This window comes from Rattus rattus, chromosome 15 (assembly GCF_011064425.1).
Source record: "Rattus rattus isolate New Zealand chromosome 15, Rrattus_CSIRO_v1, whole genome shotgun sequence".
Lineage (NCBI taxonomy): Eukaryota > Metazoa > Chordata > Mammalia > Rodentia > Muridae > Rattus > Rattus rattus.
The window spans coordinates 7,205,842-7,229,194 of record NC_046168.1 but is presented as its reverse complement, the minus strand read 5'-3'; the positions used below and the strand labels follow the sequence as shown (position 1 = coordinate 7,229,194).

Here is a 23,353-nt window from a genome sequence, read left to right as displayed (position 1 = left end):
TTTCTCTTTCACTAAGAACTGGATTTCTTCATTTATTTTCTCACTCATTTTTCTTGTAGAGCCAAAATCAGACAGTTATATAGTGGCTCATCATTTGTTGTATTAGAGTTTAACTCTATTTTTTTTCAGTAGTAGATACTTTCTCAAATTATATTTGAACTGAATATCTATTCTCTGTGTGTTGAAATTTTAGGAAATCTGACAGTAGACTTACCTTAAAAGAAAGTAATAAACATAATCATTTTCCTTTTAAAAAATTGCTAGTTTAAAGATAGATATTCTGTTACTAGAAGAGCTGTATTAATTCAAATCAATATATGTATTGTTCCCTTTGAGATATCTGTCTGCATATTATTAGTGGACATGTTTCGTAGGTGTGGTGGTTTGAATGAAAATGGCTCTTATAGACTCACTTATATGAGTGTTTAGTTACCAGGGAGTGGAATTGTTTGAGAAGGATTAGGAGGTGTGGCTTTTTGGAGTAGGTGTATCACTGGGGGAGGGCTTTAAGATTTCAAAAGTCTACACCAGCCCCAGTCAGAGCCTCCAAAGAGTTGCATCTCTGTGTTCAACCAGTTCGAATGTGTTGTGCCGCCGACATCTGCTGGTTTCTGCCTCTTCACGTATCAAAATCAGCATCTCTCAGAATGTTTACATTCCTCCATTTGCAAATGCAAATCTGTTTTGTTATAAGAGCATAAGATTTGTATTTAAGTAAATCAGCTTGACTTAAGAATGATTTACCTTTTAAAATCCATGTCTTGGGGTGAGCTTATTTTAGGCTAATAAATTTTTCTTAATGAAATGTTTATTTTTGGATCTCAAAGCCCACGAGCATGGGTCCTATAAGGAAATAACTACTCGGTTTATTTCCCACACCTTTTTATATGCACTTTGCTAACTGACCCTTCAATTAGAAATAAACAGTAGAAATTAGAGTAGAAATTAGTAGTGGGGTTATAGGTTGTTATTTCAGACACATAAAGGTTTATTAACACACTTAAAAACCCAGGAACACTTGATTTTATTTTCTAAACATTTAAAGGACAACCATACTATATACATATGTACATCCTTCTGATAACAGTATGTATAGCAGACATAACATTATGATACAGCAGGTAACAGTATAAACAACAAACTTGCCAAAGAACTAGTGAACTCACACTAAAAAGAGAGTCTATGCAAGCAGAGGTGTTCACGTCATTCACCTCTTCACAGAAATATGCCATCTCAGTGTGTGTGTGTGTGTGTGTGTGTGTGTGTCTGTCTGTCTGTCTGTCTGTCGTCCGTCCATCCGTCTGACTGTGTCTGCCTGCCTATGTGTATGCACGTGCTTGGGAGATCAAGGACAACTTCAGATGTTGTTTTTCAGGCACCAAGCACCCTATTATTAAGACAGAATCTCTCATTGACCCAAACCTCAGCAGATAGGCTAGACTGGCTGGAAGTGAGCCCCAGAGAGCTTCTGTCTCTGCCTCCCCAATACTAGAATTACAAGCACTTGCCACCATGACAGTTTCTTTTTAAACCACAGGGTATAAGGAGCAAACTCATATCCTCATACTTGCAAGGCAAGCACTTCATTGACAGAGTTATCTCCCCATCTCCTTTTCCATTATTTGTAATGAAAAATTTTATGTTTAGTTATGTATACTGAGACAGGCTTTCTACAATGATGAAACATTCTTTAACTATCTATAAACAATTAATAGACTTCACTGTGAGTATAGGGACCATAGGTGCATTCTATTCTTTCACATAGTAGTTGTAAGTGTGCTCTGAAAAGGTACCTTTCCTATAAAAAGGCGGTGCTCTTAATAGTGGGAAGGCACTTTGCTTGCATATGTTTTTAAAGTCTTGTTTCAGTGTGTTCTTCTTAACATTTGGGTAAAGTACAGGTGCTCAGTCAATACAGTGACTGTCATGAAAACACACTGACACTTGGCAAATGGCTCATCCGTTCAGAGCACTTGTTCTTGCAAATGACCACAGTTGGGTCCCCAGAACCTGTATGTCAGCTCACAGCTGTCTGTAAATCCAGTTTCAAAGGATCTGGCACCCTCCTCTGTCCTCCATGGATTTCAAATACATGCATGTGGTGCACATCCAAGGAGACAATACTCCTATATGCATAAAATAAAGATAAGTTTTAGAAGACCCATCCCCAGAACAAACAAAAAGATGAATATTTGTCCCTAACCCCAAGACTAGAAAAGATGAGAATGATGGAAACAAGAAGGTCCTTAGAACTTGCTGTCCAGTCAGATGGGCCAGCCAGTGAGCTCTGGGTTCTATTACAGACCCTGTCTAAAAACGTAAGAAAGCGCTAGAAGAAGATGTCTGACATCCACCTCTAGCCTATGCATAGCACACTGAAATTATAATGGTAATAATAATGCCAGTGAATGACTGTCTAGAATCCTGGGCATAATGAACAGTTTAAGATGCTTTAACGCTTGGTGTCATAAAGTGAGGTCATGCTGTTGTTCACACTTTAGGATAACAACGTATTATATAGGTTAAAGGTGCTTTTCTTTATGAGATTTTCTAGTTTTGGCAGTGTAATTAAAACTATAAGGCACAATGTTAGGCAGTGTGGTCGGTGGGGCATCCCTTTAATCCTAGCACTTGGGAGGCAGAGGCAGGCAGATCTCTGAGTTCAGAGCCAGCCTGGTTGGCTTACATAGTGAGTTCCAGGGCAGTCAGTATTACGTGAGAGACACTGTCTCTATCCCCCAAAATATGTTTAAATGATTATACGGTAAACTGGGAACAAAGGAAAAATCATTAATATCTTTCTTTCATATATATGGTTTTAAAGATTCATATCTCACCTCTCAAATTCAAATAACTTACCATTGTTGTTCTACTTGGGAAAAAACAATACAATTGAAGACAGCTGTAATGTGGTAATAAACAATACTGTTTGTGAATTGTTTTATTGCATAAGAATTTCATACACAAATATGAGTTTTTATCAATTCCCATTCTTCCCCTTCTAATCCCTCTCCTTATCTCCTCACTTTTTCCATACAACTTTATGTGATTTAAAAAAAAATAGCCCCACTGAGTCCACTTAGTATTAACTGTAATGCACACTGATACAGAGTAATCTACTGGGGAACAGGTAGCCTCCTCGAGCCCACATCCCTGAAGAAAACCATCCTCTTTCCTCTATTAGCTCCTCAGATAAGGATGAGATTTCTTGAGTTCCTCTTTATCCACAATAGCATTTTGTTGACTTGATCTTGTGCAAGTCTCGGGCATGCAGTCTTAGCTGCTGTGAGTGGACATTATTGTGTCCAGCAAATACTTATTTGTTACAGATGTTGCTCTCTCTGATGATTACAATCCTTCTCTAACCTTTAATGAGCATTGGAGTGGAGTGAAGGTTCTGGTGTAGATGTCCCACTTGTAGCTGAACATACAACTGTCTCTTATTCCTTGCGTTGGCCACTTACGGCTTTCTGTGTTATTCACTGTCTACTCCAAAAAGCAGCTTCTCTAATGAAGAATTAAAGATGCAGTGGTAGATAGATAGATGATAGATAGATAGATAGATAGAGATAGATAGATAGATAGATAGATAGATAGATAGATAGATAGATAGATAGATAGATAGATAGATAGATAAACAGTTAAGGGGAAGTTTATCACCATGTCTTTATCAGTACTATATGTTCCAACTATATTAGCAGAATTATATTACTAATGCCAATGACTTTAGGCAATCATGGAGTTTTGGCTTAGTTAATGACCAGGAAGAGCTCTGTTTTGTGGGCAGGCTTTAAATCCAAGCAAGAAGTGACTGGTTACTCCTGTAACATTCACACCACTATTGCAACAGTTATATCTTATCAGACCAGTTGTTATTGTGGCTCACAAGGCTCACAGCTGTTGAAGGTCAGTTGATGACTTTTTTCCCTTGCTAGAACCTTCCAGCACTTCCACCTTACAACTACCCAGTAGGGATGAAACATCCAGGTAGTTACCAGCTTGATTTTGCCATGTCTTGTGACTAAAGTGGGTGGTATCTTCAGAAGTATGGTATTTCCCTAAAGTTATGGTGAATTCATTTTTAAATCATACTTACAAATACTTAGAAACAGGAAAAGAGGATCTCTTGCTTCTTACTATACAATTTTATGAAAACTATCAAGCTGTTTTTGGTTACTTATTGGGAGGAAGATGAGAGTGAAAAAGATAATATGATGATAAGAAGTTCTAGGCCAACTTGAGTCTATATCAAGTTCTAGTTCCAGAATAGCCTGAACTATATAAGAAGACTCATTCTCATTCTCCATCTCTCCATCTCTATCTCTATCATCTCTCTCCTCTCTCTTATCTCTCCTCTCTCTCCTATCTCCTCTCTCGCTATATATATGTGTGTGTGTTTTAAAATGAAGCAATAAAAAACCAAGAGCAATGGGCTTTACAGCGTTTATAAGTTAAAGGGGAATAAAATGAAATTTTACAGCACCCACCAAACTTGTATTTCAAGAATATTTGTGGTATTTTTTCTGCAATCACCAGCAGTTTCTTTCATTTGCATAATTTTCAAATATATATGTGTATATATACGTATATATGTGTATATATTCATATCTACTAAGGTAAACAGGGAAGGTACCATTATTACCATTTTATGAACTTAGAAATGGAAACTGTTACTATGCCAATAAAATTATTACAATAAGGTAACCTATTTTGAGAAGTGATGAAGCACTTAATTTGGAGGGATATAAAATTCCAATTTGAATAAATGGCAGCCATACTGCATAGGAAGTGTTAAAATGTTGACAAGGCAAAGGTTACTTTCATCGTAAACACACAGTAAAATATTATTCTTTACTTGGGGCCATTAATGGCACTGCTGTAACTTCTCTGAGTGCAGAGTGCCTTTGTTGGCTAATTATGAGCAAAGTTTTGATTCATGAAGCTACATTGGAATTATCTGAGAACCCTATATTTATCTCTCCCCACAAAGAACCTTCCACTAGGACAAAGCAAGTATACCAAACCTCCAGAATCTCCAAATAGGGATGGGAAACCTAGCCAGGCTACAGCCTATCACATTTCTCCTCCACTGTATGCTTTCTTCCTGATCTTCTTGGAGATTTGTTAATTTATTCTGGAAGAGCCAGCCATGGGATCACTTCTGAAGGATCTTACTGACAGCACCCACACCGCCACAGTACCGAGATCCAGGCGTAGGCCTGGGGGATTTAACAAAGGACACAGACTCAGCTCATTCATGCTAAGAGAATGACAAAGTTTTACTAAGGTTCACACAGTATATACAGTCTTAGCCCTTGGTGGAAAAACCCTGGAAGCACAGTGGAAAAACAAGTTAACATTCTCAGGATTAAAAACAGGAATACAGAAATAACTCAGGACTTTGTTGCTTGACCATTTTAACCATAGCTGCTACATTGTGCTATAGTCTTTGGCAACAAGCTAGCAGAGCAATTCATCCCACAGGGGTGGGGGCTGGGCCCAATAATTCTCCCTTTTTTATTTATAAATTAGCGCCTTCTTAGGTGACTCCTGGATGTCAGTGTCTGCCTTACCCATCATTGGGCAGCACACCATAGAACTCCTGTCTTAGGTTGCCAGACACTCCCATGGTCTTACCTGTCCTTGGCTGCCTAATTTTTATATATGCTCAGCCATATCTGGGCTGATAGGTTGTCTCCACCAAAGATAACATTATCTGTCGATTGACAGCTTGGCTCTGGGCTTGTTTTCTGCCCAGGCAACAAAGAAAAAATGCACACACAAAAGCAGCTCCAATAGCAATAATGCCCAAGGAGAAGGTGCCAATAGCAGCCGTGATGCCAAAGTCTCTCTTATGACAGGTCAAGATCAGTTGATTTTCTCCTGAATTATTGACAGGCAATGGAATTATGCCTGGGATCTGCACAACCAGGACAGAGTCCTCTGGTCCCCAGCAGTTTCACATAGATGACATTCCTGTGAAGAATAGTCAAGACTATCTCCAGCATTTGTACCATTCCAAACCACAAGGAAAAATGAAGGAATTACACAGGTGAAGGAAGAGATATTTAAATGTTTACTAAACATTTTCAAGTTTAAGGGAACCTCAAAGGTGATAGATGTATTCCAATAGGTAGTGGAATTAAAAGCTACCCCCTGTCTTAACATCAGAGGAGCAGCATCCAGGCATGTAAGAGAAGCACAAAGAAACATTCCGGGGAGAAGCGGAGGGAACAATGTGCCCTGCTTGCAACCGCTCCTGCAAAAGTCCATGTGCTGACTCTAATCCTTCAGAAAGAAAGGGCCACTGCTCTACCCACACAGGATAGGAAGCAATTTAGCAGTGACCCCCATGACAAACTTCCCAATCGCATCCCATCTGCATGGGCTTGAACAACTAGGTCCCATCAGACACAGGTTGAGGGTCCCCTGCCAGGTACCTCCCCAAACCCCTACCAGAGGCAAATCCCTGTTCATGCAGCATCCTCTTCACTTGTTGGGTGGTAACCACTGCTCCCATATCATGCAAGATGTCCCACCCCCATCCCGCAGCAGCATCTCTCTGAGCTGTCTGGGCGCACTGCTCCTGATATTCTCTTCTCCATATGAGGCAATCTCCCCCAGACAGCACTGCCCTACATACTTGTTGCCAATCTCCAGGAGTCAAATTGGATGTAACATAAGATTCAAAAATAGCAGAAGTAAAGGGAGCAAGGGGACCATAAGCAGAGACTGCTTCTTTCAAGCTTTTCAACTCCTTAAAACTCAAAGGAACATGTTGTCTAATAAATTGACCTGCATTGTTGAGGTCTGGAACCTCAACAACAGGTTACACTGCCCCCTGTCCAGGGAGAGGCTCAGGAAAAATTACCCCTCTCCTTGGAGCCTTCTTTGCATAACACCACTCCGAGGAAGAATAGGGTTCATAGGCAGGAGGACCAATAGCTCCCTCTTCTTTAAAGAAGGGACTTTTACTAGGAGGACGAGATTCTGAGTTTTTAGCAACCCTGCATTTATTAATCTTCCTTTTAAACTCTTCTATTTCTTTTTCTAATGTCTCTTCTTCATCCTCCTCTGAGCTTGACTCCTGATCTGAGTCAGAGAGGCATCATCCTGTGCTGCCCAGATGGTCTTTCTATCTCTGACATTTGTTCCTTTATTTTAGCGTTGGTACTCAAGAGAGCATCCTTGACCAATCTCCACAAAGAGAACATGGCAACAGGAATGCTCTCAGGGCCATCTCTCTGCAGCGATTTTTGCAAATCTGCCTTAATATGTTCCCAATCAGGAATATTAAGTCCTCCTGAATGAACAAACCAGGGACTATTCTTTCCTAAAGTTTTAATAAATTCTTCAGCTGTTTTTATATTTATCCCTATTCCCTGCTGTTCGAGCAGAGCTACCATCTGATCTGTTAGCTGTAATATGAAACTTGAGATTCCAATGGCACAATCCTTTTACTTACTGCGAACTAAACTTACTTTTGGTTCGCCACTGTGCTGCTCACCCAATACGTTCCTTTCACTTCACTGGCTGGTTTCTTGAAACAATCCTGTCAGAGGCTCCTCACTTTCTCAATCTCAGTGGAACCTACACTTGATGGCATCCACAGTACCGAGAACTGGGCATAGGCCTGGGGGATTTAACAAAAGATACTCAGAGAATTCCGTTTACTCAAGGTTCCAAGCAGATATATATGCAGTCTTAGCTCTTGGTAGAAAAACCCCTGAAGCACAGTGGAAAAACAAGTTTACATTCTCAGGATAAAAACAGGAACATGGAAATGACTCAGGACTTTGCTGTTTGGCCGTTTTAACCACAGCTGCTATGTTGTGTGCTACAGCCGTGGGCAACAAGCTAGCAGAGCAATTCACCCCACAGGGGTGTGGGCTGGACCTAACATCTTACCAAAGATCTGACATGCAGAATTTGCTCACTCAGAAACAGCAGGTAATAACCGAGAAAATACTTTGCTGTTGTCTTAGTTTGGGTTTTATTCCTGTGAGGACACATCATGACCAAAGCAACTCTATAAAGGCAAACATTTAATTGGGGCTGGCTTACAGTTTCAGAAGTCTGTCATCATGTCAGGAAGCAGGGCAGCATGAAGGCAGGCATGATGCTGGAGAAGGAGCTAAGAGTTCTACATCTTGATTGAAAATCAGCCAGGACATGACTATATTCTGCAGGCAACCAGACGACTTTTTACCCCACTGGGCAGAGCCTGAGCATAAGAGTCCTCAACGCATACCTACACAGTGACATGCTTCCTCCAACAAGGCCAAACCTACTCCAATAAGGCCACACCTCCAATAAGTACCACTGCCTATGGTGAAGCATTGAAACATATGAATTGATTCAAACCACCACAGCCATGAACACAGACAGAGGGGATCTACCTGTGAGTGACCTTACAGATCTAGAGCAGACTTGTAGTCAGAAGTTGACCTGTATATTGGAATTCAAAATGATTGATGAAAAGCTGTTAAACTTTATGTATAATTTGGCTGATCAATAGTATTAACAAAAACTCACTAGCATTATCAGAAATATCACCATGCTGGAAATCATCAAACTAGACCTAACTTGGCCCACTTTAAATGGATGTAGATGTCAGTTCATGGCAATAATACTGCTTGTCTTAATTACTTCTCTATTACTATAAAGAGACTATAACCAAGGAAACTTATAGCAGAATGAGTTTATTGGGGTTAACAGTTTCAGAGAGTGAGTCCATGACCACAACGGTGGGTAACATGGCAGGAGACAGGCAGGCAGGCATGGTGCTGGCACAGTAGCTGAGAACTTACATGCTTAGACAACAACCATGAGGCAGAGAGAAAGCCAACTGGGAACAGCCTGGACTTTTGAAGCCAACCCCTACTGATACACCTCCTTCAACAAGGTCACACTTCCAGCAAGCAAGGCCCCAACTCCTGCAAGGCCACACCTTCTGATCCTTTCTAAACAATCCTGTTAACTCCCAAGCATTCAAACATGAGCCTATGAGGTTAATTCTCATTCAAACCACCACACCATACTTCACTTTCTTCAAAGGGAGAACCCAAATGGCAGATGTTAGTAACATGGAAAGTGTCCCTCATCAAAAAAAAGGGATTCCTGTCATTATCTGCTCTTCACCACTGTGGACAAAGGACAGGCCACCTAGACACTGTGCCACCCAGGTGAGAGATGTAAATGATAACCTTCTCCAAGAGTGATGGCAACGCTCCAGTGAGATCACCAGTGGCAAGATTATATATTTCTTTACCAATGCTGATAAGGGAGCTTGGCAACTGCTCAAGTGAACAGTGAAGGGGGAAACTCACCACTGATGGATAATTGGCCTTGGAAGAAATGGAGAGCTACATAGTCGGGGTGCAAGCAAGTGATGGTGGGAGTCACACTGTGCATTGCAAAATATAATGGGAAAATTTTGTGCTTAATAAGAGGGAAATTCCACTTACAATAGTTCAAGATTCAAAACACATATATAAGTAGGGAACAAATAGAGCCTTAGACCAGGAGCAGATTCCAGAGTATAGTGTCATCGTCGCAGCAGTGGACAAAAGCAACCTGTCTCATTCTTCCAAGTACAAACTTCATTCTGTAAATCTCAGACATCAGTGTCAATGCTCAGTTTTCCACCAGGCCTCCTATAGGGATCATATAACCGGGAACAATCCCCTTCTAGATGTCCCCACCACCATGCTAGTAAGTCCTTCAAATCCTGATTTGGGGTCTATTGGCCGTAGCCTACTCCATCTTGGCCAGTGACCTAGAGCTAAGGTTATTATCCTGTATGTCCCAAGTGGAGTTTGTACAACCATAAGTAGCTACCAGGCTGACACTGAAGTCCCACATTCAAGATTATTCAGCCTCAATGCCAAGGTGGGCACCTGTATGCTGGTGGGACAGCTCAGTGACAGCATCCAACATATGCTTCACCCAGTGTGGGGGCACAACAGTCAGCTCTTCTACATAATACTGCCAACCACAGAGAGTCTGGTTATGTAATCATCAAAATAGTAGTGTTGATAGATGTGAACTCTAAAGACAATGCTTCTGTCTCCTGCCATATGGGAGTCTACAGCCTAGGATTACTCATAGGAAATGTTGTACTGGGCATATGCTGAACCACAAGATGAAATCCATCACCACCTCTGACTGTATAATAAAAAGCAATGAAGGTCAGCTGCCCCATTCAGTCTCTGCTACACTGGGTGTACTCTTTGCAGATGACTTGCAAGAGGTACTTTCTGGACCTTAGTGATTACCCAATCCCCTTTGACCCTTAGGCAAGCTCCAGATTTACCTGGTGGTAGTCTTGACCTTGATCTCTGTGCTCTTTCTCCTTACCATGGTTGTAGCTATTGTCCTACATCTGTGACACTTCTATAGGCACATCACTGGAGTCTGTTTTGAGTTTGATCTCTGCTCCAAGGCTCCATAGGAAGTTTTCCTTCTTCTCCAGACTATGACAAGGGAATTCTGCCATATTCCTCCAAAGGCTTGGATGAACTGCCTAACATTTTTCAGTTACTGAGTTTAATTTTCTCAATACAAAGCCCAAAGATGTTCTACTACAAGATCTATGTGCTGAACCATTTGGGGCCAAAAGCACCAGCCCAAAAAGACAACTCAAACATGACCTTGATTCAATAAACTTGCAAACAATCCATTAAAAAATCTTTCCTATGTGTGGTAAGGGGAGAACTCATTACTTGGAGATGAAATACTGCAGATTAAGTGCTACTTGATTCTGTTGTGTTTCATTGGTTTTTCTCGGCACGGAGCATGCTCTTTGTGAGCATGTTTGTGTTGCAATTGCTGGTCTGTAGAAAGTCTCCTAATGGTCTTAAGTTTTCTGTTAATTGTAAAGCAGTGCAACCAGAACCACTTCAATGAAGTAGTATACCACACTACCGTTCTTGCACATTATCTACTGCCTTTATAGTGCTTGGCTTTGAATTCAAGGTTTCTGACACCTAAACAGGCACTCTAACACTGGGTTATAGTCCTATCTTGGTCACTGTTCTATTGCTATGAAAAGACACCATGACTATATCAACTCTTATAAAGAAATCATTTAATTGGAGCTTGCTTACAATTTTAGAGGCTCAGTCTATTGTCATCATGGCAGGGGCATGACAGCATGCAGTCAGACATGATCCTAAAGTAGTAGCTGAGGAGTCTACCTCTGGATCCACAAACAGCAAGAAAGACTTTGAAACTCCAAAGCCCACCCCTGGTGACACACTTCCTCCAACAACACCACACCTACTGCAACAATGCCACACCTCTTCGTCCTTCCAAATAGTGCTGCTCCCTATGAAATCAAATATATGAGCCTATAGTGGATCATTCTTATTGAAGCCACCACAATTCCGAACCGCTGACATTATTTCCTGAATTTAACACAACTCTGTAAAATTAGGCGACCCACTTTGAGTGGAATCACAAGTATGCTGTGCACAACACAGCACGTGGATGTATTAAAATGTCTTATGCAGCATAGAGGACAAGTTCTCCTTCGCAACCCAGAATGCATTGCTCAGTATGAGTTTTGCTACATACAAAAAAGGAAGATGGCACACAAAACAATTCAGGGGGATGATGGGACAGTGGCATGGGTGATGAGGCTTGTCTTGAGCAGAAAGTCTGTGAATGGATGTTTATTTCAATGTAGCACTGACATATTCTACATAGAGATTAATATTCTGACAGTGACAGGAATGAATATGATCTGAATTTGTTCATCATAGATGTGGCATGTCAGCACATGAGAGGCAGACGTGCCTTAAAATGGTCCCTAAGGAGAAGTCAGAGTCTCCTCTGGTGGAGAATTTTTAGTGGTGGTGATTATGTGTCTTGCTGATACCACAACTGGATTAATCATCTTTCTTTGAGAAAGGGCTATTTTCAGAAATCTTAAATTTGGGGGATCTTGATGGACAGTGAAGGAATCACAAGTGAAGGAATCACACGTGAAATGCCTTAAATAAAAATGTATTGGCCTTACAATACTAAAAATTGTATATATCCTATACATTTTCACTACCTTTAGCATTTTAAAAAAGCATACACAAATGTAGCCTGTTATAACCATTCTTTAAATGTTCATGGGAACCGATAATGACATGTAAAAATGCCAACTCTTCTGCTGCTCACCCCGGAGTAGATTCACTCAGAATGTGTGTGTGTGATTATCAGTGACATTACGGAAAATGCGCAAATGCGGGTGAGGATTCGAGAGTTCCAGAAGAATGTGATACCATTCCTGTTCTGCAGGATTCTAAGAGATATTCCACAAAAAATGAGTGGGAAATTTTTCAGAGGAACACTTAAGACCATTTGAAACTGAACATATTATTCTTGTTTCATTCACTCTCTGAGAGAAATATAAATGCCATAACTGCAAATTTAACAGAAATAAAATCCTCTACCAGTTTCACAAAACGGGTGCAGTATGAAATTAAGACTCTAAGTGTCGCTGTTCCCTAACCCGAACAAGAAAATCAGTGGGAACAGGGTCGTATCCTGATGAGATACCAAAGCTATGTAAAAATTCTAACCTGAAATGGTTCTCAACTGGTCTCCGTTTGTTTAAGGACCTTGACCTCTAATTGAGGTAATCTGTGGATTACCAAGTGGGTTGGGGCTGTTCTTCCTACCAACAATTGCTGGGAAGTCCTTTAACAAGCCAGTCATGGCGGCTCTGCAGAGGCGCCGGCCCTGCTGCGAGTTGTTCCTGCTTTTCAGTCTCCTGTGGGGCTCCGAGGCTGGGCAGATCCGCTACTCTATTCCCGAGGAACTGGAGAAAGGCTCCTTCGTGGGCAGCATCGCCAAAGACCTGGGGCTGCAGCCCCGCGAGCTGGCGGAGCGGGGTGTTCGCATCGTCTCCAGAGGTAGGTCGCAGCTTTTCTCTCTAAACCAGCGAAGCGGCAGCTTGGTCACCGCGGGCAGGATAGACCGGGAGGAGCTGTGCGCCCAGAGCGCGCCCTGTGTTGTGAGCTTTAACATCCTTGTAGAAGATAAACTAAATCTTTATCCTGTGGAAGTAGAAATAGTGGACATTAATGACAATGCACCCAGATTCTTAAAGGAAGAAATGGAATTGAAGATTCTTGAAAATGCAGCTCCATCCTCTCATTTTCTACTAATGGGTGTCTATGACCCCGATGTGGGAGTGAACTCCATTCAGGGCTTCAAGCTCAGCGGTAGTAGTCACTTCTCAGTACGTGTGCAAAGCCAAGACCATGGGCCCAAATACCCGGAGCTGGTGTTGGAGCACAGCCTGGACAGGGAAAAGGAAGCAGTTCACCATTTGGTCCTTGTTGCCATGGATGGGGGTGACCCTGTCCGAACAGGCATGGCACGAATTCTCGTAACTGTCGTAGATGTGAACGACAATGCTCCGGTATTTACTCAGCCTATCTATCGTGTGAGTGTTCCTGAAAATCTGCCACTGGGTACACGAGTGTTAACAGTTAATGCCACTGACCAGGATGAAGGAGCCCATGCCCAAATAACATATTCCTTTGTGAGGATCACAGAAGAAATCGCGCAGATTTTCCGCTTGGATCCTTTAACTGGAGAAATTTCCACTTCCAAAAATCTAGACTATGAGGATTCAAGATTTTATGAGCTGGATGTTGAAGCCCGAGATCAGTCAGGTCTTCAAGACCGAGCCAAAGTCTTAATAACCATCTTGGACGTGAACGACAATGCACCGGAAGTAGTTGTTACATCTGCTAGCAGAGCAATTGCTGAAAACGCACCTCCGGGGACTGTAATTGCTCTTTTTCAAGTCTATGATAAAGACTCTGAAAGGAATGGCCTGGTAATATGCTCCATCTCAGAAAGTCTCCCATTTAAATTGGAAGAATCATTAGATAATTATTTTCGGTTAGTGACTAATGAAGAACTAGATCGGGAACAGGTATCTTCATACAACATCACTGTGACAGCCACTGACAGAGGAACACCACCTCTGTCTACAAAAAAATTTATCTCCTTAGATGTGGCAGACATTAATGACAACCCACCAGTTTTCTCCCGTTCATCCTACTCTGTCTATGTCCCTGAGAATAACCCCAAGGGTGTCTCCATCTTCTCTTTGAATGCAGTGGACCCCGACAGTGAAGAGAATGCAGAAATTACCTACTCTCTGGCCAAAGAAACCCTTCAGGGTACACCTCTATCCTCCTTCCTCTCCATCAACTCCAACACTGGTGTCCTGTATGCACTGTGTTCCTTTGACTATGAGCAGTTTAGAGAACTAACTCTACTGGTGACAGCCAGTGACCGAGGGAAACCCCCACTTAGCAGCAACGTGTCACTTAACTTGTTTGTGCTGGACCAGAATGACAATGTACCTGAGATCCTGTACCCTGTCCTCCCCACTGATGGCTCTACTGGTGTGGAGCTGGCTCCCCGATCGGCAGAGCCTGGATATCTAGTGACCAAAGTGGTGGCAGTGGACAAAGACTCAGGTCAGAACGCCTGGCTGTCCTACCGTCTACTCAAGGCCAGCGAGCCAGGGCTCTTCTCAGTGGGACTGCACACGGGGGAGGTGCGCACAGCAAGGGTCCTGCTGGACAGAGATGCTCTCAAGCAGAGCCTGGTGGTGGCTGTGCAGGACCACGGCCAGCCGCCTCTCTCAGCTACTGTGACACTTACTGTGGCTATGGCCAGCAGCATTCCTGACATCCTGGCTGACTTGAGCAGCCTTGACCTTCCACACAAGTCTGATGACTCAAGCCTTACAATCTACCTGGTGGTGGCGGTGGCCACTGTTTCATGTGTCTTCTTGGCTTTTGTTACGGGGCTGCTGGTGCTCAGGCTGTGGCACTGGCGTAAGTCAAGTCTGCTGAAGGCCACACGGAAAGGTGTGTCAAATATGTCCACTTCACACTTTGTGGGTATTGATGGGGTGCAGGCTTTTCTACAGACCTACTCCCATGAGGTCTCCCTCACAGCAGACTCAAGGAAGAGCCATCTGATCTTTCCCCAGCCCAACTATGCCCACACACTCATCAGTCAGGAGGGCTGTGAGAAAAATGAGCCTCTATTGATACAGGAAGATTCAGCTTTTTGCAAGGAGGAAGACTCTCTTGATCAGGTAAGGTTTGTTCTTATTTTTAAAAAACAGGACACTGTAATGTTCTCTTTAAACGTCAATGAAGTACTTTCTCTTTTGTAATGAATCATATCTGTTGTTGTTTGCATATAAAATGTCTCCCAGAGATTCAAGGTTTGGACTCCAATTAAAGTAATCAAAGGCTGGGCAGTGGTGGTGCACACCTTTAATCCCAGCCCTCTGGAGGCAGAGGCAGGCAGATCTCTGATCCTTTGAGGCCAGCCTGGTCTGTAGAGCAAGTTCCAGGCCAGCCAGGACTACACAGGAAAACCGAAAAACCGTCTCAGGAAAAAAAAAAAAAAAAAGGTGATCAGAGGAGAGCTTTGGGAAAGGTATTATATTGTAAGATCCTGATCTTGTCAAAGGATTGATCCATTGATGGGTTGATAATTGGATGGGCTATTGGGATGATAAAAGTGGGTACCAGTAGAAAAGAAAGTTGATTGCTTGAAGACACAACCTTAAAGGGGATCTATTATCCCTGTATTTGAGCTTTATTGCTGTCATGTGGTGACAGCCTTGCTATGCATGTGCAGCCTACGAGCAACAGAGTCAGGGTATCAGGAACAGAACTCTGAACCGGTGAATCAGAACAAACCTTTCTCCTTTTCAAGTTGATTTGTCTAAAATGCTTTTGTCACACCAATGAAAACTCAACTAAACCCATATAATTCTGAAGTTTTTTTTTTTATCAGCAGATCCCTGGGTCTCTTTTCTCGGTTTTCATAGGGAAAAAGATTTTATTTTATACTGCAGATTTGTTTAGCCTCTTTTTTTTTCCCTGTACCTTCGATTTTGTACATTTCATTTCCAAGGGATTTTTTCCCTATTCTACAACAGTTAGACAATTTCTATTCTAAGCTGGAAAAAAATGGAATTAAAACCTTTACTAAGCACAATTAAGATTTTAGTTTTCCATTGTTCCTCACTATTACATAATAATCGAAGGTGTCTTCCAAACTGATGAAGATTCGTACGCAATTCACAGTTATTTTCTTTTCTCTCTTCTCTCTCTCTCTCTCTCTCTCTCTCTCTCTCTCTCTCTCTCTCTCTCTCTCTCCACCTCCACACCCCTAGGGTCTCTTGGCATACCAAGCTGGCCTCGCTTAGCTGACCTTGAATTTCTGATCCTCTGAGCCTCTGCCTCGGGGGTGTACAGTACCACACCAGGTTTATGCAGTGCTGTGAATCAAACCTAGGAGTCTGTGCGTGCTGGGCAAGCACTCTACCAACTATTCTTCCAGTTCATAGTGAAGGTTATATGTACATTTTCTTTATTTCCTCATCTTGATTTTTTTCCTGCCCTACTTGGTGAAAGTTGGCTTTCTATTCCAGAATCTTTTTGTGACCTTTGTCTAATCTTGGTTTGGTGATAAACTGCTTGCTAAGTGCCCCGTGGACCATGGTGTTGTTATCTTTCCCTGCTGTACATGTTCAGGATAGATGACATTTAAAGCTGGGTTGCTCCGCCGATCGGCCATCCTTTATAGTGTCAAACTTTCACAAGGACACAAATTCAGTATCACACATTTATCTCTGTTCTTTGGAAAGAGGAAAATACATAACCTTCCAAACATTCAAAAGTGTGTTGAAATGTCCTTTGTGGTTCTTGCTTCGGTCAGGGGTCACAAATCGATTGAACTTCATTCCAACGATAGGAGTGAAACAGTTAACTTCTTAATGGATTCAATTTTTAAAAATCACTAATGCCCCTGGAAGGGGACTGCCTAAATTTTTATTAAAATCTTTACTTGAAAAAAACTGAATAATATGTTGAGAACCAATTGTCATTCATTTGAGCCAGTGAAAATTTCTATGGTCTTCCAATTAATACTAAAGTTTGTAAACCTTGTCTTATCTACCTCACACAATTCTAGGAAGATAAAATAAGACAAGTTTGTGAAATCTTTTTCAACAATGAAGTAGTATATCAAACAAAGGTTTGATAACATCACCATTATTATAATTGTTGTAATGTTTAATGGATAACAATGGCATATGTGCATTTGGTACTTAATGGCATTTAATGATGAAAATGAGTTTAATATAAAACCACTTACAGGGGTTGGAGAGATGGCTCAGAGGTTAAGAGCACTGACTGCTCTTCCAGAGGACCTGAGTTCAATTCCCAGCAACCACATGGTGGCTCACAACCATCTGTAATGGGATCTGATGCCCTCTTCTGGTGTGTCTGAAGACAGTGACAGTGTACTTATATAAATAAAATAAATCTTTAAAAAAAAAACCACTTACAGAAAATAGCTCTTAAAATACAGAATGACTGGTAAATAGGAGGATGAAGGCTTAACAGGGTTCAAGTAAAAATTTACATAATTTAGCATTTAAAGAAATGTTTCTGTCTGTAGGAACTCTGTATCTTAAGTATTTGAAAAAAAATGAGGATTATCCTTTCGAGGGACTGGTTTTATTCTTCATGACCGAAGATACAAATAATGTTATAGATAACCGAGCAGAAAATGGTGAAATCTTTAATTGTCAGAATAACAAGAAAGGGACTCCTAATGACTTGGGAGAGTCTGTAATTGGCTCTCCTTACAAGTAAGCTGATGGTGATTAGGTGGGTGCAATGGTGCCAATCTTTTTTAACTTCCTATTGATTCTTCATGAGTTTCACATCATGTACCCCCAGTTCCACTCATCTCCCTGTCCCCTCGTGTCCACCTTTTGCCCTTACAACCACCCAAAAACTACAAGCAAACAATAGCATAGAACGCATCTCATCATGGAAACTGTCCTATGCCAGTGTGTCCCACAGTATATCCTTCTGTCCACACATTTTTGCTTGCAAAATGTTCACTGCAATGAGTCATTGGTCTGGTTCAAGATCTTCTGTGACATCGTCGATTTTGAATCCTCACTAGGACCTCCTTCCTGTTATCCTGTAGTTGTTCTGTGTCATGGAGATCCTGCAGCTTTGGATAAGCAGGACCAACCCTTTCGAGTATCCCAACTGTTTGCAGGTGATATATATTTGAGGGTGGCCAACTCAGAGCCCTGGATCTATGCCTGGACGGTAGCTGAGCTGGTCAGTATTCTGGCTCTACTTTATCTGGGTGTGCACATCAGAAGACTGAAACAAGAGAGTCATAAGTCTGAACCAGCCTGTGCTACATAGTGAGAAGCACATCAAAAGCAGAAGGAGTAGAATTGATAGCCAAGGAATCAATAAAGGGATCACGAAGATTTGATAATTTGCTGAGTTGCTGAACAATTGAGTTTTTCCCAATCTTGAGTTAGAAGATGCAATAATCTGACAATAGAATGGGCTGACTATTTGCACACTGATTTTGATGTGCTCGTGTAATAAAAGCCTACTTTAGAATACATGTTGAGCCTAGCAAGCGCAAGGCCCTGGGTTCGGTCCCCAGCTCCGGAAAAAAAAAACATGTTGAAAATGTATAGGTCTCTCCTTTGTAACCTGATGTTGACAGCAATAATAAAGATAAATTAAGAGGCTCAAAATCCAGCTCTGTGGTTCAGCACCTGCCAACTATGCACAAAGCCCTGTGTCCGTCTTCAGCACTACAAAAACGATAATAATGAACTTGCCTTGTATATCTGAAGCCCTTGGTTCAAACACCACAACAACAAAGGAAGGAAGGAAGGAAGGAATGAAGGAATGAAGGAACGAAGGAGTAAAGGAAGGAAAGAAAGAGTAAAAGAAGGAAGGAGGAAAGAAAGGGAGGGAAAGGATAAAGAGAAAATAAAATTGACAAGAAAAGAAGGGAAAGAGAAAAAAGCAAAAAAAAATAACCTATTAAATCCTTTTAGAGAAGGTCGTGTTAAGTGGCACAGTGTAGTCTAGAACTCCCTGTGTGCCCCAGCTGGACTTAAACTTGTGATCCTCCTGCCTCCACCTCCCAAATGCTAGACTACCACCATGCCTGTCTAGTTTATGTTTTTTAAATAAGAAGATAGGAGTAATAATGTGTTCCCAAGCCGATATTGTGCCATTTATATTTCTATAGTTATTACAGAAGTGTTTGTTTCCAAACCTAAGTTTTCAACAGTGATGAACAGCTGAACAGTGTTGATGATTCTCTGATTTGACTTTAATATTAATTTTAAACATTCTATATCCTATGTCATGTGAATTAAATGGCCACCTACACAAACATGATTGTTTTATAAGCTCTGAGAGAATACGTTATTTTCATGTTTCATCAATTTTGAGCAATTTTTAAACTACATCTCGGATGTACATCAGCATGCCAAAGCTAGCTGGTTTTCCTGGGTGTATGCCTAGTTTTAGTCTTTCACATGAGTTTCCTGTGGCCATATAATTTGAACAAATGAAGCATTTACTATAGAAAACCTATAGAACTTATCAACCATTAAACATATGAAAATCATGAGCTAAAGGAAACTTTTTGATCAACTTACCATACAAATACTTACTACCAAGCTAAATTGTCAGCGAGTTTGACCACATATTTAATTTTGAATCTTCATGGAGACAAATCTGCAAGATCACCTGACTGTTTTATCATCTGCTGATCAAACGCTATCACGGTGACAGTTGTCAAAGGGAAGAATAAGCTAGCAGAGATAGTCAGTGTTAATACTTGGCTTTTTTTTTAATAAGAAATAAACTAAATAGAACACCAAATAAATGATTTGTCAACAGAAAATGTTCCAGAGAATGTAAAGTATTACATAGAGATATGTTTGCAGAATAGTTTTACAAAAGAGATTTAAATAACGTTTACATGTTTGCCTACCAAGGCTTAATTTTCTCTAATTGAAATGTGAATTTGTGCTCAAGAACGTAACCTCAACGTTGCTTCCTGAAAGATATTTTTATATGTATTTGGATTTATCAACTAGTCAATACATTAAAATGCATCTTTAAAGTGTATCCGTGGTGTCTGAGATGAAGAAATTTAAGCAAACAAAAATTTTGAAGAATTAAACATCTTTCTGTAAAAACCAGTTTATTTTGCTTCAAGATGGTGCAGTAACTTAGTAAGGACTCTGCGTGCCGCTGTTCACCAACCATGAGATGGTGGTGCGGGAGTTCAGACAGAACCACCGAGTTTACAACACAAAGAAAGGACAGACTGAGACGGGCAAGCCTTCCATCAAGCCGCATCAAACTCAAGCCGAATGGCTGGATTCCCGGCTTCCCTTCCGCACACCGGGATATTGGAGAATACAACTGGGTTCTGAAGCACATTCCGAGACCTCTCAGGGTGTGAGCAAAATCTGCAGGACAGCAATGGCGCCTGGGCAGAGGGGCTGGGGCTCTGACTACAGAGGATTTGTGCTGCTCTCCATTCTCCTGGGGACCCGGTGGGAAGCCTGGGCAGGACAGATTCTCTACTCCGTGTCTGAAGAGACAGACAAGGGATCTTTTGTGGGAAATATCACCAAGGATCTGGGACTGCAGCCTCGGGATCTGGCGGAGCGCGGAGTCCGCATCATCACCAAAGGTAAGACCCAGCTTTTCTCTCTGAACTCGCGGAGCGGCAGCTTGGTCACCGCGGACAGGATAGACCGTGAGGAATTGTGCGCTCAGAGCCCGCGATGTCTCGTTAGCTTTAACATCTTGATAGAAGACAAAATGAATCTTTACCCTATAGAGGTGGAAGTAATAGATGTTAATGACAACGCTCCCAGATTCTTAACAGAAGAAATAAATGTAAAAATAATGGAAAACGCAGCTCCTGGGATGCGGTTTCCACTTAGCGAGGCTACAGATTCAGATGTGGGCAAGAACTCCCTCCAGAGATACCAGCTCAGCCCCAATCACCATTTCTCCCTGGTTGTGCAGAATGGAGATGATGGGACCAAGTACCCAGAACTAGTGCTGGAGAAGGCTCTTGATAGGGAAGAAGAGGGGCTTCACCATCTGGTCCTCACAGCCTATGATGGCGGGGACCCACTCCGATCTGGCACCGCCAGCATCCGCGTGACAGTGGTGGATGTGAATGACCACACACCAGTCTTCTCTCTACCCCGGTATCAAGCGACAGTCCCTGAGAACGTGCCAGTAGGCACAAGACTTCTCACAGTAAATGCTATCGACTTGGATGAGGGAGTCAATGGGGAAGTGACCTATGCTTTTAGGAAAATAACTCCAGAACTTCTGCAAATGTTCCATCTGAGTTCCCTGACAGGAGAACTGTCGACTTTAAAAGGTCTGGATTATGAAGAATCCAGCTTCTATGAACTGGAAGTTCAGGCTCAAGATGGGGCTGGTAGTCTGACCAAGGCAAAAGTACTGATCACCGTTTTGGATGTGAATGACAATGCCCCAGAAGTAACTGTCACATCTGTGAGCAGCCCCATCCCTGAAGACACACCACCTGGGACAGTGATCGCTCTCTTCTACCTCCAAGACAAAGATTCGGGGAAGAATGGCGAGGTGACCTGCTCTTTGCCAGAAAACCTGCCTTTTAAGTTAGAGCGATCAATTGATAATTATTACAGGCTGGTCACGGCACAAAACCTGGACCGGGAAAAGATGTCTATGTACAACATCACACTGAAGGCCACAGATGGTGGAATCCCTCCCCTGTCCACTGAAACTCACATGTCCATTCATGTGTCGGACACCAACGACAACCCACCCACCTTTTCCGATTCCTCGTACTCCATCTATGTCCCTGAGAACAATCCCAGAGGTGCCTCCATCTTCTCGGTGACTGCACAAGACCCTGACAGTGACAAGAATGCCCAAATCACTTATGCTCTAGCAGAAGACAGCATCCAGGGAGTGCCGGTGTCCTCCTACATCTCCATCAACTCTGACACTGGTGTCCTATATGCACTTGGATCCTTCGACTATGAGCAGTTTCGGGATCTACAACTGCAAGTGACTGCTCGTGACAGTGGGGACCCACCTCTCAGCAGTAATGTGTCATTGAACCTCTTTGTGCTGGACAGGAATGATAACGCCCCTGAGATCCTGTACCCTGCCCTCCCCACTGATGGTTCCACGGGGGTGGAGCTGGCTCCCCGCTCTGCAGAGCCTGGATACCTAGTGACCAAAGTGGTGGCTGTGGACAAAGACTCAGGCCCAAATGCTTGGCTGTCCTACCGCCTGCTTAAAGCCAGTGAGCCAGGGCTTTTCTCAGTAGGGCTACACACTGGTGAGGTGCGCACAGCAAGGGCTCTTCTGGACAGAGACGCGCTTAAACAGAACCTTGTAGTAGCCGTACAGGACCATGGCCAACCCCCACTCTCAGCCACGGTGACACTCACTGTGGCTGTGGCCAACAGCATCCCTGATGTCCTGGCAGACCTAGGCAGCATTAGGACCCCCAGTGAACCTGATGATTCAGATATCACCCTCTACCTGGTGGTGGCAGTGGCCACTGTTTCCTGTGTTTTCCTTGTCTTTGTCACTGTGTTATTGGCTCTCAGACTATGGCGTTGGCACAAATCACACGTGCTACAAGCTTCAGGTGGTGGGCTGGAAGATGTGCCTGCCTCACACTTTGTAGGCTTGGATGGTGTCCAGGCTTTCCTACAGACATATTCCCACGAGGTTTCACTCACTGCAGACTCTCGAAAGAGTCACATTATCTTCCCTCAGCCCAACTACGTGGATACACTTATCAGCCAAGACAGCTGTGAGAAAAGCGATTCTTTGTTAACATCCATAGATTTTCAAGAATGTAAGGGTGAAACCCCAAGTACCCAGGTGAGTTGGTTTCTTTACTTTTTCTGTGTGTCTGTGTATGTGCAGTACTCTCATGATGCCAGGTTGTTTCTTCTGTTATTTTGGGAGGGTCTCCTATTTAAACCCAGAGCTGGTTGATTTGACTAACGTGGCTAGTCAGCTTGCGCCAAGATGCCTTGTCTCCGTCTCTCGTGCTCTGGGATCACAGGTGGATTATCATGCATACTTGGTACTTACACACAGGGGTTGGGGATCCAAACAGTGACTCTCACGCTTTCAAGTCTATTAGTTCATCCATGAACCATCTCCAAAGACCTCTCTTCCTTTATCTTAATTTCCACAAGGATTATCTTTTGCACAAAATGTCTCTATCATTTTGCAAAAACAAGAACTTGAAAAATATGGATTTAAAAACTTGTAAATGGTGCAGAAAAGTTTACCAGTTTGTTTCAGTGGTTTTACTTTGGCAAGAAGCACATGGATTGGGATGTCTTTTCGTTAAACAGTGTGGTTTAATTAGATTTTACAAGAATGTAAATAGATAGACTAAGACAATTTTGTCC

General features: G+C 42.3%; 1 protein-coding gene and 1 non-coding gene across 9 annotated transcripts in view; both read left to right on the top strand.

The window, feature by feature from the left end:
• Window positions 1–23,353, top strand: part of LOC116884728 (protocadherin gamma-C4) — a 184,095-nt gene that overhangs the window by 35,264 nt on the left and 125,478 nt on the right. The window contains exon 1 of one of the 8 annotated variants that reach the window (XM_032885936.1): window positions 11,527–15,124. The exons of 6 other annotated variants lie outside the window; for them this stretch is intronic. In XM_032885936.1, the coding sequence (XP_032741827.1) occupies window positions 12,710–15,124 (2,415 nt within the window). In that variant the 5' untranslated portion in view covers window positions 11,527–12,709. Of the gene's footprint in view, window positions 1–11,526; window positions 15,125–19,772; window positions 22,812–23,353 lie in introns of those variants that run through there. One more of the 8 variants, XM_032885918.1, reaches the window with a different exon arrangement.
• Window positions 11,465–11,590, top strand: LOC116885070. The gene has a single exon (XR_004385944.1). It is a non-coding gene; the product is annotated as a small nucleolar RNA SNORA40 (small nucleolar RNA).